At 32.0% G+C, this 19,228-nt stretch overlaps 2 protein-coding genes across 2 annotated transcripts in view; one reads left to right on the top strand and one right to left on the bottom strand.

The window, feature by feature from the left end:
- LOC115884568 (mitochondrial 2-oxoglutarate/malate carrier protein-like) overlaps positions 1-17,348 on the bottom strand; it is a 33,703-nt gene extending 16,355 nt beyond the window's left edge. The window contains exons 1-3 of the mRNA XM_030903188.1: positions 17,162-17,348; positions 10,077-10,277; positions 1,178-1,452 (exon numbers count right to left, since the gene is read on the bottom strand). Of these exons, the coding sequence (XP_030759048.1) occupies positions 1,178-1,452; positions 10,077-10,277; positions 17,162-17,225 (540 nt within the window). The 5' untranslated portion in view covers positions 17,226-17,348. The remainder of the gene's footprint in view (positions 1-1,177; positions 1,453-10,076; positions 10,278-17,161) is intronic.
- Positions 1-19,228, top strand: part of LOC115884569 — a 158,740-nt gene that overhangs the window by 27,591 nt on the left and 111,921 nt on the right. The window lies entirely within an intron of this gene.

Raw genomic sequence — 19,228 nt, 5'->3', positions numbered from 1 at the left:
ATTTATTTTTAAATTTTTATTAATTACTCACTGAAATGATTATTATACACCTAAATTAGCAAATTTTTTCACAGGATATTTAAAAAAATATAGTAACAATAAGTAGCCCACCACAAGTTTGTCCACCCCTAGCAAATCTTGCCAGGTAAATTTAAGTTTTACAACTATATACATTATACATATAGATTTTTTATAACCAAAATTTTTCATGTTTTTTTATAGTTTACATATTTGATAACAATACTTTATACATTTTTTTACATGTAAAATACTATATAAAAAAACGTTTATTGCAGAAATTGTATTTCTCTGATTATAATTCCATACGCCATTGGAGGAATCCAGTCTGAGTAGCATTATTTATAGTTTCAAACATTAATTATAATATAGGATATTGAAAATACTACTTGGAATTAATAAAAATAGTTTGCTTTGGATGTGGTACAAGACATATTAAAAGCATTTTACATATTTTTACTACTATGATGAAAAGATGTACATTTTATGACTACATAACAAAAGCTGTGTATCGATATTTACCTGTGAAATGTAATTCCAGCTACTTTTTTCTCGCTTCGGCCTTTGCAGCCATACGCTGAACATCTCACAATACTAAACAACAGAGTTTATAAATTTAAAACAAAACAGTATTCACAAAAAAACATAAAAATTCGCTTGGTGTCACCTCGAAATCTTGTCACCAAAGTATGACCGCCGATCAAATTTTGGCCTGAAAAACTTTTCACTGGAGAATATGCGTGTTAGCTGTCCCCTCTCTTCCCTTGTCTAAGACCAAAACTATAATTTAAGGTTATTGTTTCATTGCCTTTCAGTGTGCAATAATTTTTACAGCGAATAACTTTTAAATGAATATTTTTATGGAAAAAAACCAAAGGGACCTTTTTTATAGAGCGTAAAATGTTGTATTAGAATATGTATTCGTCGAAGTTGTAGGTTCATTTGCTTTAGAGATAAAAAAAATAAATACAAAAGGTTCGAAAATCCCATGTTATTTAAATGGGACAAGTATCATGATTCGGGCACGGTTTAAATTAAAAATTAAGAGCTTGTTCAGGTTGGATAATTTTTTTAGAGCCAAAACTAAAATTTCAGAGGGCGGCAACAAAAAAAAAATCAACTTGGGAAATAACGGACACCCTAGACTGCACATTCGTACCATTGCTCTGCCCATAGTTGGTACAGCTCCCTTGAACCACGTCCGTATTCCTTCCTCTCTCATTATTCGTATCAAGGCGTCAATCACGTTATTATAGTTCCTTCTTTGTTCTGGTGGCAAACGCCCATCTGACGTCATCCTAATCAACGCCACTTCCGCGGGAGTACCTACAAAAGCACCACAAATGCCGGCAAACATACCCATGGTGGCCTTAAAGGCGAAATTCGGTGCTTTGTTGTCTACGGTAGTCAGTTCTAACAGGTACGTGTAGATACCTAAAGGAGAAATTAAATTTATTATTTATTTATTATTTACATCAACAAAACCCATATTCTTAAGGACCATTACTACCGCTTTCCCGTTCAAAATATTCTAATAAAGTTGCGATGAGTTTTTTTATGGCTATTAAGCTATCTTGTACACTTCGCACTAAAATAGGTTCTAAAAAGAACAATGTTCGACTGCAAGATCAGCTAGTAAACATATTTAAGCTTAAAGTATCACAACACTATTTATTTAATCCCAAAACTCGTAATACAAAACTAAAGTGTCAAAACGAATGACAATGTCAGGAAATAAATAATTAAATATGGCAACTTCACATTTTTTACAGCAGAACTGCCACCTAAATCCCCAGCAGGCAATTTAAATTCCAGTTAGCCCGGCGCCGAATATGCCCATGATTGGTAACAACAAATTTAAAAATCACGCCCTCCATTACGTAACTAAAAGTTTATTTGGTATCAAATATAGTTTCTGTCATTTCCTATTTCGCCGAATATGACTACCTATAACTTTTGAATTTTAAATGGCATCCTCGGTATTTTTTTACTTTATTTGATAGAAAATGACATTCCAAATAGAATGACATACCATATGTCAACATTTGATATTTACGCTTAAAAAATAATATTTAAAATTTCAATCTAGAACGCACTGACTGTATTCTTAACGACAATTTTACTCGAAATACCAAGTATGTTGTACCAAACTATACGTATTTTTTTTAAATATGCTAATGAACCACCCTCGTTCCATTTGAATAAGATGAGTTATGATACATAATACGATTTGTGCACCTTTTAACCGGCCACGAAGAGACAGAAAATACATACATACATACAGCCGTTACTCGCTGACGAGTATGCGACATACATAAAGAAGATGGTCACGCAAGGCGTTTTCTTTCATGAGCTTTTCTGTGACTGAAAAGCCCGATACGTGATGTTGATACGTGATGTTAAAATAATAAATAATAAAAAAAAATAAAAATAATTTTTTTTCGTATTTTTGCCTTTTGTTAGGTTTATAGGTTTTAGGCTTTTGTTAGGTCAATAAATGCAACATAAAGTTTAGACTGCTGCTCTTTTACTTTTTCCTGTAGTTGACGAATGGAGAATATGGAATCGACGGTGCCGCGGTTGGTACGAAAACCCGTTTGCGATTCTGGAAGGATTTTTTCTATATGTATATGGGTGCAGGCGGTTTGACATTATTTTTGCTAGAATTTTTCCGCCTATAGCCAATAGCGAAATTTCCCAATAATTTCCGCAGTCTGATACACTTCCTTTGTTCTTAAATATATTCACTATATTCGCGTTGCAAAAGTCCTGAGGTACCTCTTCGCTTTCCCATACGACATCGAAGAGAGCCTTAAGATGACCAATAAGTTCTTTACTTGCACACTTATAGATTTCCGCCGGAATCGCGTCACAGCCAGCTGATTTGTTGTTTATAAGCTGTTTTATGGAGTTCTTTATTTCCTGTTCTGTTATTGGGATATCTAATATATCGAGGCTGTTATACTGAGGTATTGTGTTTAGTGCTTCCATATTGGGGTTCTTTTCTTGGTTAAGGATATGGCTGTAATGTTCTTTCCAGCGATTTCTGATTTGTTCTTCCTCTTTTAGAAGTTCACCATTTTGTGCCATGATTGGGCAGTTTACCTTCTTAGTTGGACCGTATATTTCTTTTACAGCCTCGAAGAATTTACTTTTATCCTTTACTTGACGCAGTTCTCTTCGAAGCGTGTTGTTGGCTGCTTTAAAGTTGGTCCAGTCTTGGATTATGTGGATTTGCAGTGACTGCTTGATGTGCTCTATGCTTTTGTTCCAACAAAGCCTGTATATGCGGTTGATTTTCGTTAAACCAGTCTGGTTGTTTCTTTTTGTTCGACTTTCCCAGTACTGCTTCGCTGGTTTTATGAATCGCATCCCTTAATTGTGTCCAGCCTTGTTTAGCTTCCAATATTGAGATTGAAGTGATACTTTGATGGCTTCCCGGAGGGCGTCGGCGGTATTGTTGTTCTCTAGACCCCGTACGTTCAATCTGGTCATGTCATGTTGTTATGCATTTAGAGAGACAGGAAAAACATTTAATGATTAAATCTATTTTTCGAAAAATTCTGGATTAAAAGTTAATAGTTTTAAGCTAAAGATTGAAATTTAAAATACGATTTTTAAGCGAAAATGTCAAAAGTTTACAAATTATATGTCATTCTATTCAAAATGTCAATTTTGATGATATAAAGTTAAAGAATATTGAGTAAAAATCAAAAATTATAGTAATTTCCGGTGAAACAGAAGGAGACCACAACTAATAATTGAATATGTCAATCAATCCTGATTTATTTTTTATACCAATGTACAATATGATCGAAAAAAAACGACGTAAGCGATGGCATGAAATGAAGATCGTTGTCATTTTATATGTAAAATTATATGGAGAATGTCATCGATCTTTATTTCCAAGCCAACTAAAATCCGTTTTTTTTCGATCATACCATCATACCATCTCGTTTTTTTGTCAAGTGAGTAAAAGGAAGTAGTAAAGTAACAAAATTTAAAGAGAAATAACAAGATAAATAAATTTCTTAACACATATACAAGGTAATATACGAACATGCTTCAAAACACAAAATACACTTAGATCCATTTTAACACACACTAAACCAAACAAACAAGAAATCTAATATACAAAATACCATGTGAATGTGATAAATTTTATATTGGTGAAACATCTAGACCCTTAAATGTTCGAAACTAAAGATTATTTAAGAAAGGACGATTTTCACAAATCTAAGATTTGTCAGCATTCGTGGGACACAGGACACAATTATGATGAAAGAAGCGATAGCCTCTAAAAGAAAAATAAAAGTGGTTTTTTTTAATATAATCTAATAAAAATAAATGGATTGCTCATGCATCTGTAGATGTTAATAATGTATGGCAATCGCTTTTTATAAAAGAGACATTGGTCGATATTTCAAAAATTCATATAATAAGAGAAAATCTCACAAAACTACTAGATTCTAACATAAGGTACTATCTTATGTTGAAACAAACCATACGATTCAATTTTTATTAATAAACGAAAAATCTCCGTTGCAATGAAAATTTTACAAGGTAACTTTGTACTGCAATAAACTTCCTTTAAAAATCCTTTAAAAAAATATATCTCTTTAGACATATTTTTACAATACACATTTTTCAAATAAATTACACACCTAAAGGTGAAAGATTAATGTATTTATATTTCAACATCGACATATAAAATTTCGATGATTTATATAGGTGTACGAATTTCTGGCTTCACGGCCATCGTATATGAAAAATTGCTGTTTGAGATTTCTTTGATGGCTGTCAAAATTTTATTTAAACTGGGCCACATGGTGCAGCCGATGTAAACTGATATGTACAATATCGTAAATTATAGTTTAAAAATATTTGGAAACCCTCGAGGCAAAGTGATTTTTCATATGTTATTTGAGTCAAAGTTGTTTATATGGAATATTTTTGAAACCAATAATAGTTAAACCTTACAATAATTACTAAGTTAAAACAAACCTATTAAGTACACAATAATTTCGAAGAGTAGTTGAAAATTACACGATAAGTTTAATGACATAATGAAATGATTAAATTCACTCATAACTCTCATATATCAGATGTCAAAAAAAATATACAGGGTCCTGAAATAAGTGCAAATATTCTAACTGATATTATACAAGGTGTCCCAGAAATAAGTGCAAGTATTTTAACTGGTAGTATAGTTCAACCCCAGAAACACGCCTATGAGGTATTTTTCGCGAATTTTTTTTTTAAATTCGGAATTTTTTGAAAAATTTTTTGGATTTTTTTTAGTTAATAACCATAATTTCTTGATAATATGGCAATATAGGTAGTAGATTAAATTTACAAGAAAGAAAATCCAGAAAAGATCCAGTGGTGCTCAAAATTTGAGCAAAAAATGATTTTTTGGAAATTTTCAAAGTAAAATAACTCTGTTATTATGGACTTATTTAAAAAACCATAAAGAGAAAATATGTTTCTTTTATCGATATCTAGCACCCCTTAAAATACTTGCACTTATTTCTGGGACACACTGTATTTCGGCGTCAGAAACACGCCTATTAAGTTTTATTGCGAAAAAAATATTGAAAATTTTGTATTTTTTTACATTTCCTGGGAAATTTTAAAAAACTTTTAGTGTCACTTGTTTATTCACCTGAGTCGTCGAACAAGCCTGGTGAAAAATCTTTAATATTCGGATATCACCAGCGCTTCTCAAAATGTTGTCATTATTTTTTAAATTTTTAAAGTTAAATAACTCGGTTATTTTCAATTTATTTTAAAAATGGTAAAGAGAAAAGATGTTTCTTTTGACCAGATCTAACCACCCCTTAAAATATCTGCAGTTATTTCTGGGACACCCTGTATAGGAAATGGGAAACTTTAACAAAAAGGGAGGTTAAATTGATTGGAAATGAAAAGAATAATGCAGCTAAGGATAAAATATTAAATGCAGAAATAGATTATCGCATATGGTTTATTTAAAATTGTAATATGGCGGTTCATAACGTCAATTTGACTCGGTGTGGTACCAAATGCTTAAAATGCCAATTGCTAAATGCTTTTTCCATATATGCTAATAAGGCGACCTTGTTCCATTTGAAAAAATTAAGATATGATTAAAAATACCATTTGACCATCTTTTAATCGGCCAGGACAAGACAAGTAAAACTTTAAAAGATCAAATATATTTTTCCAAGGCTCCTTGATTAAAAATTAGTATTAGTTGAACACAGCCATGGCACTCCAGATCGAAATTTAAAATACGATTTTTCTTTAATCGAAAATGTCAAAAGTCGACATATGATATGTCATTCTATGCAGAATGTCATTTTCTATCGAATAAAATAGAAATATACAGAGGATGCCATTTAAAAATCAAAAATTGTAGTCATTTCCGGTAAAACAGGAAATGACCAAAAATAAATGAATATGGCAATCAATCCTAATTTATGTCATACACTAACATACCAATTCTCGTTTTTTAATCCAAAAATAAAAATATTATATGGTGCACCCGGTATATTATATAGTGACTTGCTAGTTAAAAGTTATTCCATTATTTCCCTCGATTTTTGACCGAGATCTACCGCACGCTACACAATCAACGAACAACTATTTTACAGTCTTTTTCGATAAATCGCAATAGTATCACTATTAATTTAAGTTCTGCCACACAAAAGTTTCCTTTTATATTTACCTCTAAACAACTACCAGTTGTAGAATAAATAATCAATAACATAAAATAAGCTCAGTAAAGGCCGACAAATCCTCAAAATTTCAAATCAAATTTAAATGTGTCAAATTAATCGTCAAACAGAACTGTCAAAGATCCCCACCCTAGGGCACTACCTCCTTCTACCATGCATAATGAATACATGGATATCATTATATGTACTCATTCCTTAAGTTTTTTTTATTCGAAGCCAATAATTAGCTCATAAAAAAATAAACTTTTGATTTATAACCACAATTTCTCTTAACGGTTGGTAATGGCCAAAATGGCATTAAGCTTCATTCAGAACCTAGCAATTAGTGGAATAAATTAGTAGTTTCAATTACACTTTATACTTTTTAGTTTAGGGTCATTCACAATGTTTAAAATACACAATTAAAATTAATAGAATATCCTATCAACAGCTTGCGTTAAACAGTTGTATCCACAGAGAAAGCCTAATATAATTAGCTTATAAAACAATCAACTTTGGATTTCTAACCACAATTTCTCTTGACGGAAGATAATCAAAAGCCAAAATGATATTTCTCGCAAATTTTGAACTATAATTAGTGGAAAACTTGAAAGTTTCATATCTTTTTCTACTAACGGAAAATGTCTACCACTAATTTTGACGTTCTGAATGCGTACATTTAAACTAAGGAAACAAACTTCTACGCTAATTGTAACCACAAATGTATTCCACTAATTGCGAGGTTCTGAATGAAGCTTTATGCTTTTTAGTTTACGACCATTCACAATGTCTAAAAAACATAATTAAAATTAATAGAATATTCTAGCAACCGCCCGCTGTAATCAGTTGTATCCATAGAGAAAGTCTAATATTTAGCTTATAAAAATTTTATAAAACAATATACTACTTTTGATTTCTAACCACATTTTTCTTGACGGATGATAATCAAAGGTCAAAATTACATTAGTCGCAAATTTTGAAGTATATTCATTCATATTGGCAAAAGATAAAAGTTTGTTAACTTTTTCTACTAATTGATTATTACTACAACTAATTTTGACGTTCTCAATGCTTACATTGAAATTAGAGGAACAAACTTTTACGTTAATTGAAACTACTAATTTACTCCACTAATTTCGAGATTATGAACGAAACTCAAGTAACAAAATTAAACATTTGTTTGCAAACAGTTTTAAAATAATTGTTTCAAGTGAGAGTGGCAAAATTCCCAAATACTTTGTGGTTAATCCGATTTTACACTTCACAGTAGGTAATAATAATCACAATTATTTGAAACGAACACCAGATGTAAACGAAAACAAAATCTTATTTTTAACTAACTTACCTAAAAAAATAATAAAAAACTGTTATAGAACAATATTTCTCAGATATATATTTTTTAAAATAAATAGAAAAACAGCAAAAATGTCGAAACTCTTAAAAAGAACGTTTCCGTGGTATAAAATCCGCGTCCTCTGTTGTTTCTAAAGTTTCAACTAGGATTGTTCCTGACACTTTTGAAGCTGCTTCAAAGAGCAGGAAATATCTATGGACATACGCGTTATTGATGAAAGCCCTCGCCAAAGATAAATGAGCTTTTATGGCTATGAAGAAAATCGATACATAAACTCGACATGGCGTGTTGCATTTGGGATATTCCATAGAAATTCGATACCTGGCCAGTAAAAACCGTGCTTAACGCATGAGGGGACAGTTTTGGGATTTTATAATACATATAAGGTTTATCTAAAAAAAATAGTAAAAAGATAAAGCAATATAAAATCATTAATAAATAGTGTTAATAAAGTAACATAATTGCATTAAAGATAAACACGCTTCGCAATAAACAGATTAAGGAGGGATGCAAATTAACAAACCTAAAGACTGTTCAGCCATCGATCACCGTTAAGTCATGATTATTTGTCAAATATGAGTTTTAGCAGCACCACCTCAACTGAAAGCCAATCAACATGATATGGACAAGGCAAATATGGCGGCGAAGGCAGCGCATTATTAAATTGTTTACCCTTAACCTGAAAAGCTGGTAGTGGTTTCTCGTTCCGATTGCATACCAGAAATACTTAATTATCTCTAGTTTGTTGTGCTTCTGCAACACGTTTCTTTAGTTCTTAGTGTTCAGTGCATGGTGTGATCAGAGATTTGTGATAAAATAAGAGTGTAATAAAAATCCAAACCAGACATTCCACATAGGGAACTTCAAACTTTTGTGCTTGTCGAATATAGGATCCTATATCTCCTACGCGGAGCAAAGGGCTTCAGTTCAGTGAAAGCTCTCCATCGGGTTCTATTTTAGCAGTTATTTTTGCTTCCTTCCATGTTGACCCTGTTTGTTGAAGCTCATCCAGTATGGAACGTCTCCATGTTTGAGTATCAGATCGTCCCTGCCTTCTTTTTCCTTGGTTATTCCACTCCAACGCTGATCTCGCCATATCAGGTTTCCGCAAGGTGTGACCTATCCAGCCCCATTTTCTTTTGCGGATTTCAATGCCTACTTCTTTTTGGTTTGTAAGATGAAGCAGGTCGGTGTTATTTGTGCTTGTCCTACTCCTGTATTATTAATTATTTTAAGGTAAGAACTAGAAGTTTTGGCCCCTTTTTTTGCTACTCGTATTTTTGTTTATTTATTATATATACCCTATCTAAGCCTTCTTAGCTCCATCTACGGTAACATGGATGAAGCAAGCCAGAACTAGAAGTATTTATCAAGATATTAGGTACACCTAAATGAGTAAACCGCCAGTCTGCATAGTACTTTATAATGGTTACTTACAATAATAAAAAGATAGGTATTAAAGGATTAACATTTTATTGTAGCATGCCTTTTGCATCCTCTGTTCCAAATTGTCACGGGAATTATAGAGGGGGTCCCAAGATTTCCGCTTTTATATTCCCCAAAAATGACGAGCTACGTAAAAAATGGTTCACAGCTATTAAAAGAGAAAATTTCACTCCTACTAGTAGTTCTCGGGTAAGAAGTGCATTAAATATACCGAAAAAAGTCGCAGTCGAACATTATTCTTTTTTAGAACCTCTTTTAGTGCGAACTGTACAAGATAGCTTAATAGCCGTTAAAAATTCATCGCAACTTTATTAGAATATTTTGAACGCCGGCGGTAGTATTCTCCTCGCCTCTTTATGTCCCTTAAGTGCTGTTAAGAAGGTGAGTTTTGTTGATGTAAATAATAACTGTTTATATATTTATAATTAATTTATTTTTGTTTCCTAAAATATTTTGATAAAAAAAATATATAAAAGTGAGCAAACGCTGTGCTGGTCAAGTTTAATCACGTGACTAAAAGTTTATTTGGTATGAACTTTATATATTTTTTATCTTTTTACCTAATCGCGTTGTAGTGTAGGTCGCCTGTCTTAACAGGCCAGCTGACAAGCCATTATACAGCGTCAAAAATCCTTCGTTTTTTATTACACCCGTGAGAACTTCAAAGGATGTTTTTCGCTCGGCCCTTGAACCTACTGCGCTCATCTGCATTCGATTCTTCAGCAGATCCAACGGCTGTACCACGCAAGTACCCATCATACCTTAGAATAGACATAAAGCTGTATTATCTTAATTACTATTATCAGGAGGCAGCTGTAACTTCGTTGTGGATAAAGCAAGAATATTAATTTTCACCACACTTGAAGACATACTATAGCTGGCTAGATTACCGAAATATCTAGTAATTATACCTCATAAGTAGTCATGGGATCACTTGAGACAGAGAGCCACTTCCGGTCCAGACACCAAATTCCAGGAACCCAATCAGATAAGAACATGTAAAATACGTTAATAAATAAGGATAAACAGGTTTGAGCCGCGGTGAACCGCTTTAAAACAGAAATAAACAGGTTTGAACAAAAAATTAACAGGTCTGTTGTTTTAAACTAAAAGCTGTTCAAAGCAGTTCAAAAGCGGTTCACCGTGGCTCAAAGCTGTTTATCCTTATTTATTAACGTATTTTACATGTTCTTATCTGATTGGGTTCCTGGAATTCGGTGTCTGGACCGGATGTGGCTGTCTGTCTCAAGTGACCCCATGACTACTCTCATAGTTTATGAATTATTGCTTGTCAAATTTCTTTAATTTCGACATTGACTCACTGATACATTATCAAAATTCTAAGGTACTTCTAGTAAAGAGTAGTGTCACAAACTTCAAATTTTGAATTTTAGGTAGCTTTAAGCTTATAACCAAAACAAAAAATTAAAAATCTCTAAATATTCTTATAGATTAAAAGTTAGCTGTCTAGCCGTTACCGGTAACTGTCTTTCCGGCGATGGTAATAGGAGGACCGGTGATAGGATTGTTTTGAAAATTTGGATTTTTATATAAAGACTCCTGCTCCATCTATCAAAAAATATTATCAGCGTTACAGTGTTGGCGGATCATTTGAAAAGTGGTAGCATCTTTGTTATTTTAAGTGGAACACCAGTAAATTATTACATTTTTGGAAGCTACTCTGATATCTCATAATTTTTTTATTATACTAACTTATACCTATCTCTTATAGATGTCGAGATAAAAAATAAAATTCACAAAAACATAATTTTGAATAAGCTTTGGTAAAAATATGAATTTTTAAAGTTGAAATTTGGGTTATAACGAAAAGTCAGAAACACAAGTCGTTAGAAAACTAGAATTAATCCATTTGATATTATCTGACTTTATACAATAATTCAAAGTGGATGAATTATTGCTAGTTATTAAATATTATTTTCTTAAATATTATTTATATATTATAAAATATTATATAAATATTATTTTGAATAATATATTACTCTAGAAAGTAATAGAAGGATAACATAACAAAAAGAAATGAGATCCCTTCAAAAACATAGAATGTAAAAAAAAACAACGCTTTATTGTACAAAAAGCCAAAACAGCTTCATCGACAAAACAAAAAAGCAGAAAAACACATATACAAATATTGAAAAAAATGTCATACAAAACAAATCAATTCAAAAAAATTTACGTCATAAAATTACAAATAAAACATATATGGACATTGCAGAACACAGGCGTATTTAGAAAATTTTACAAAAGGAAAACTGTAAATGGATAAAATCATGTTATATATCATAAAATCAAGAGTTATAAAATATTAAATACTAGACCTTTAACCAGTGTGTGAGATGATCAAAATTTTAAAATTCAAAATTGTTCATGATTAAATATCAACAAAAAAGTCGTTTACCGCATATAGGGCTCTCTCCAGTAAGTATGATTTCAGAGCTTTGCGAAATGCGAGAAAGAATGAAAGTGACTTGATATTCGAAGGCAAGTGATTGTACATTTTCTTGGCATTGTACAGTATTGAGCCCTTAACTAGTTCTGAGCTCGGGGTTGGCAGATAAATATCGTGCTCGGCATTCCTAAGTGGATATTTGTGAAAAGGCATTTCCGGAATAGAGAATATGTGCTTGCGGATTAAGCAAACGGATTCAAAAATGAATAAGGAAGGAAGAGTCAGTATTTTGAAATTTTTAAAGAAATTCTGGCATTCTGGAAATTCTACTGTTTAGTCCCAATAAGTATCGAACTGCTCTCTTTTGAAGTTTGAAAATACGATCAAATTTTGTCGCGCAGCAAGTACCTCAGAATGGAAGGGCATAACGAAGATGCGACTCAAAAAGGGCATAATAGACCATTCTAGAGGTTGATGAGTTAAGTTCCTTAGAAACTGATCTTAGCGCAAAACAGGCAGAGCTTAGTTTCTTTGATAAGGCTTCGATGTGCAAGTCCCATTTTAACGAGTTGTCTACAACATGTCCTAAGAATCTCACAGAGTCCACGACGTCAATAGTGGTGTTATTAAGTACAAAAGGTTGTATAGTACTTTTATATGACAAAACTTTAGTTTTGAAAATAACGAGTCTCGCAACATAATTCTTCCACTATAAAAAGTTGTGAGATCTCATGTAAAACCAAGTCAATTCATTTTATTTAATTTTCTTTAAGCACATATTCAACAATTTTGTTACAAATTGTTAGGAGTAACACAGATTAGGTATACTATATGTATACAGATACAAATCTTATCCCTAATTCGTGATACGAACATTGTATTTTATGACGATGAACAAACGAGTACAATTTCCGGTGCGCAAAAATAAACTCGCGTTTAAACAGCGTCATAACTGGGCCGGTCAGGCGCCGTGTACAATTTTAGAGGCCATAAGTGGGCGTGCTATGTGCGCAAACTAGTAACCGAACTAGTGCGCGACTCCAAAATTGGAACCACGAAAAACAATGTTTTTGACGATAAGTTTATAATCTGTATAATCTGTGGTATTAATATTAATCACCTCTATTTCTGTAATAATTATAATGACTTGACAATTGCACAGCACAATAATTATAAAAAAATAATCTACCATTAACATTAACATTAAACAGTGCCCTAGGAAATAAAGTTTTTTAATTAGTGTAGAATATCATATCGTTTGCCCAGTCTTACTTACTTTACTGCCATTACTCGCTGACGAGTATTTGACGTGCATCAGAAGATGGTTACGCAAGGCGTTTTCTTTCATGAGCTTTTCTGTGACTCAAAAGCCCGATACGTGATGCTATCTCTCTTCCCCACTCCGGACATTCAAAAATCTCATCACTTTGTTGCCGCTTTACTTTTTGGTTGTCGTTGTTAACTGAGCTTACAATTCTCCTCCATTTCGTTCTATTGTGCGCTGCTTCATCCCGCTGATGCTGCGTACTTATCCCCTTGAAGTTTTCATGGAAAACATCCTTGTATCTTTTGAGTGGTCCATCCGTTTCCTCTTACCCTCTATAAGTTCACCGTAAAGAAGAAATTTCGGTAGGCGGTGTTCTTGCATCCTGCATACGTGGCCATCCCATCTTAAGCGAGATTTAGTAATCATGACTTCAGCGCTCTCGCAGCTTTCTTTTTCAAGGGCTGATACGTTTGAGACATGTGGGTACCATTTGATTCTTAACAGTTGTCTAAGATATCTCTGTTGGAACTTAGTTTTAGAACTTGGAGTTTAATGTTCTCGAGTGCCGGCGGTACGGCACCCAGGTTTCGCTTCCATATAGCATGGTGGGGATTATTACTGCTCGATACACTGCAAGTTTCGTTTTTGTGCTCAGGTCATGTTTGTAGAAAACCCTGTCTTTTAATTTCCAGAATGCTCTTGAGGCGCTGCCTAATTCTGTACTGAATTTCAGAGTCGATATTTGCCTTTTCCGAAATCAAACTGCCAATGCTCAGTTCCAATAGTTCTTCTCCGATTTTTATAGCGCTATTAAGATTTTCCGGGGGAGTGCACATGATTTTAGTTTTATCGATGTTCAGTTCAAGGCCCAAAGTATCGTATGCCCAGGTATATGTGTTCAGCATTTCCTGTAATTACTGTAACGTATTTTCAAATAGAGCGCAGTCATCAGTATACCTGTATCTAACACCCATTCCTCTTTCCTACAGTTTGCTGTCCACTATAATTGAGAGCGCTGCCATGAATATGTTGAATAGGAGAGAAGCTAGAACACATTCATTTGCCAAGCCTCATTATAATAATTACAGAAATAAAGATGACTAATAATGATACTAACAATTTGTAACAACATTGATGAATATATGCTTAAAGAGAAACTAAATAAAATAAACTGACTTGGTTTTACATGAGATCTTACAACATTTTATAGTGAAAGAATTGTGTTGCGAGACTCGGCATTTTTTAAATCCTATGTTTTTGATGGGATTTAATATATTTACATTGTTACAGAGTGATCCACATTATAAGAGCCGATCAAATAACAATCAATAGAAAACCTTCAGGGTCAAACATATTTCGTTTGTAAAATGCATGGTGTTGAATTTTAAAAAAAATCAATTATTTTTGACATTATACGAATCTAAAAATATTTCATCTAATTTTGATATACATACTTCCAGCAATCAAATGGAATAAATTAGATAATAAAGGGTGTTTGTCCAAAAAAAAACGCTCAAACGCCATAGAAAAAAGATACTTCGATTGGTATTTTTGTTACGCATTTGTTCATGTTTCAACATGTTCCAAAAAATATACATACAGGGTGTTTCAAAAAACATGTGCCATCTCTCGTGGGGAGTACGTACTCTCCTCACGTAAAAATAATATTTATGTTTCATATCAACATAGGTCCGATTCTGCTTTGTTTCGTAGCTACAGAGTGTTAAAGTCTTAATAATCTTTCGATTTATTATTATTTTCTTCCAAGTAGTTTTAGTGATTCGACTGAAATTTTGAGGGTAAAAATTACTATAATCGCTACATATTTTAATGCTAAAAAAGTATCGATAAATTCATCAGGAACGTGCATATGGGTTATCACTGAAATATTTAAAAAAAAAACATGTGCGCCACTGACTTTTTTCTTTTTATATCAATATTGTGTAGGCCGTTTAATTCCAATTAAAAGTTATTTCTTGATATTTTGTCAAATACCTCCTTGATGAGATTAACTCAATTTTATTGATCACAATTAATAAAATTAAAATAAATAAATTATATACCGTAAAATGGGGGAATAGAAACATAGTATCGAAAAGAAACAAAGGTATACCGAAACAAAATTTCTGAAAAAAATCAAATCACGATTAAAAATATTCAAAGTAAAAAGAGTCGACATATCTAATTTTTCTATCCTTGGTAATACACAATAAAATGTAAAAACTATATTTTTATCTGTAGCAGCACTGTTTCTGTCAATCAGCTGATCAATAAATGTGAGATCGATTTATCACCTATTTTGTATGGCGTGAAAACTTATAAAAAAAATAAAATATTTATTTTTAAAGTAATACATAAGCTGGTACATGTAAGTTGTTATATTATATGTATTGTTAATTATTGTTAAACCTTCTTAAATATGTAATAGTTTACTGTTTCTAATCGCCTTGTTGGAAGTAGAATAGATAAAAACCTTAATATCAATGTGTGTTTCTATTCTCCCGAATAGCAGGTGAATAGAAACAAAAATGTTATTTTTATTTAATATTTATACGCATATTTTTCAAAAATCAAATTATATGTATACGCAAAGAACAAACAAAGACCCATGTTTTAAAATATTCGGGAAAATAATACCACATTTTTATCAACCGTTATATCGCTAATAGCCTACGAAACTGCTTCTATTCACTGAATTTTACGGTATTTTACTTAATTTATTATTAAATATTATTACATCAGTTATTATTACTATTAGTCCAAGATACAGCATTTTCAAATAAAAAATAATGGAATTGAAGATAATTACAAAAAAACCTAATTTTAAAACAAAAAGTTTTTAACATCCTGTAATTCTAAAACTATGCATTTCCATACCCATGTTTATAGGAACTTTTTTTTTCATGTTTTGGGATGAGGAATCAATGAGTACTTATTTAAAACTTTCGCAAGTTAATGATATTGTTACGTTTTTCGTCGGTTCCGTGTGGATAGAAAGTCACAATTTATTTAAACACTATTTATTTAACACTAATTAACAAAAACAATAACGATAACAGACTTAAAGAACTGTTTACAAATTATTTATAACTAAGAATTTATTTTTGAATTTTAGCGCGTCAACTGCACTCGTCTATTTATAACTGCCCTCTCTAGGCCACAGCCGCCGGCTTTTATACCTACAGTTAAAGTTTACTAGAATAGGAATAGTCCATAGATCGTTAGGTGCATAGAGAAGGTTTCGAATGTTCTCGTATGTACTACTCCATTCCAGTGGGACTCGATTCTTCTCGAATCTTCGAATGAATCATTACGGTGTCTATTCTTTAATGCGATGTTAAGGTCATCCGAGGGCGGGCCATATAGTTAGGTTAGGTCGAGTCCACACCGGTCCGCAACAATATTATTTTTTTTAAGGTTTGCTATTCAATTTGGATCAAGGCAAATTAATAAAATTGCGTTTATCTCATCAAGGAGGCCGAAATCGACAAAATATCAAGAGACAACTTTTAATCGCCATTAAACTGCTTACACTATATCGCTAACAAGTGAAAAAAGTTAGTTGCGTCATCCTTTTTTTTGCGAATATGTCGAGACTTTTTTAGCTTTAAAATATGTCGCATTTATAGTAACTTTTCCCCTCAAAATTTCATTCGAAACGCTAGAAATACTTGGAAGAAAATTATAATAAATCGAAAAAATATTATGAATTGGACCCGAGATTGGACCTATGTTGATACGAAAAATATATATTATTTTTACTTGGGGAATCTCCTCACGGGAGATGGGCCGTTTTTTAAAACACCCTGTATAAGCATCATGTAATATAATAAGAATAAGCGCAGTAGTATAGTGAAAGTCGCAAATTATCAAAAACAAGCGAAGATGACTAGCTGGTGCTCAATAAGCTGTGATTATTATTTGTTAGTATTTAGATATGTTTTTAAATGCTAAATTTAGTACACACTTACCAGCTGAACCACCAAATAAAAATTTAAACCCGTTGGGGATTGGCTTTTCTTTTTTTTCTGACATTGTTCACTGAGAATTTTGATAATTTTGCTTATTGAAATTTTGTCTTTACATAATCCTTTTCTTTATGTGTTTTTTTATACTTTTTTTAAATTTTGATGAGCAAAATGAATACGAAAAATTTTGAAATGTGTTGTCAAAAAATTTGAAATGTATTGTTAAGTGTCACTAAACATTTTTTTTGGTTATTAAAATACAGGGTGTGCCAATATTCCGTGGACATTGAACTACTACGTATTTTTGGAATCAAACTTTAAAAAAATAAATCCTTTTTCTTCTATGGAAAATTTTGAAAATTTTATGAAAACATTTCCAAATCACCTTTTTACGTAGAATTTAATGGTTTAAGTATAATATTTTTAAAATTAATATTTTAAGAATTATCAACAGAAAATTTGATTTTTTATATGGGACACCCTGTATATTTTTAATTTATTGAAACAATATAAAATTTCCTTTCCAAAAATATAGCACACTTGATATATTGCTCGATTCCTCTTCGAGATATAGAGTTTATAAAAATTCGCCCACTTTAAATAAGTAGGCTTTGAACGGCGCCGACTGTAATGCAAAAAAATTCTAGCTGTGAGCATCAATTAAAATAAAAATAATATTTACAATGAGAGATGCAGAATTTTATAACAATTTAAACTATATTTAACAACATCAACACATTTAAACTATATCTAATAACAATAAAAATAAATAGCAACCCAAGACATGAGATTTTGCTACAGGTGTTTGGCGTTTACGACGACATATAACCGTCTTCTGTCATGGACAGATGGGGCCGTTTTTAAACATTTCTCGCGGAATTCATTAACTCAGTGGGGGTGAAAGGTACCCTCTCATAATTGTTAAGTATTTCTAATTCTTGTCTAGATTATACGGGCAATTTAAAAATAAGAACCTTTACTCTTCCGCAAAGAAAAAACACCATAAGATTAGTTCCATAGGGCACTAAGTCCGGCGACCTCGACGGTTAACGGCTGGGATCTTAGTTAGTTATTCAATTATTCTTGAAATGGCTGCAAATGGTACATCAATAAGAGGTCCAAGGCCTACTAGTTAAAAGTGGCGAACTTTCAAAAATTCTTTATTTCGAAGAGGTTTATAACAAAATATCAAGTGTGCTATATTTTTGGAAAAGTAATTTTAAGTTCTTTTCAGTTAATTGAGAATATACAGGGTGTCCCAAATAGAAAAAAAATTCTGTTGATAACACTTTAATTAAATTACTAATTTAAAAAAAATATACCTAAACCATTAAATTTTACGTAAAAAGGTGCTTTGGAAATGTTTTCATAGAAATACAAAACTTTCTATAGCAAAAAAGTTATAGCGATTTGTTAAAAATGCACGTTTTTGAAAAACACCTCGTAACTCCGAAACGTAACAGATATCGATGTGCGGTTTTCACCATCATATTTTTGATGAAAATTGAGCTACAGGCACCGATATTAGTTTTTGTCTATCTCCTATAGAAAAAGGTATTTGCCTTTAAAAGCTTCCAATTTGACCCACCCTGTACACGGAATATTATTATTATTTATAGGACACCCTGTATACCGGGTAACAATTTTTTTTAATAAATTACGATAATGAATCACAGAATACACACCAAGCCTGTCGCAATAACCTATTTAAAAACAACTTTAAATCAAAATAGAAATATATTTTATCTACTTCGATATACCTATTAAAATAAATTTGTTTAGCTATAAAAAGTCTTTCTTGAAAAATAAAAAAAGAATAGTTAAGAAGAAAAGGTCTCTAACGATTGTTACTCAAGAAAATAATTTGAGAAAATAAAATTGCTAGCGCCACATTTTTCCTTGGAAAAAGCGCCTTTCCAACACTAATGGTGCACACTTTTCTTTGCAGCTCTATTTTTAATTTTTATTTTTGCTTTACAGCGGTTTCTTTTAAGTGGAGACACGCTTTAATAAGAAGAGTTTGTAAAATCGATATGAGGCCAGCCTTTTTTATATTAATACTGTGTACTC

This window comes from Sitophilus oryzae, unplaced genomic scaffold, assembly GCF_002938485.1.
Source record: "Sitophilus oryzae breed Bouriz unplaced genomic scaffold, Soryzae_2.0 scaffold_302_pilon_pilon, whole genome shotgun sequence".
NCBI lineage: Eukaryota > Metazoa > Arthropoda > Insecta > Coleoptera > Curculionidae > Sitophilus > Sitophilus oryzae.
The sequence above is the reverse complement of the archived record's forward strand: the minus strand, read 5'-3'. Positions and strand labels throughout refer to the sequence as shown.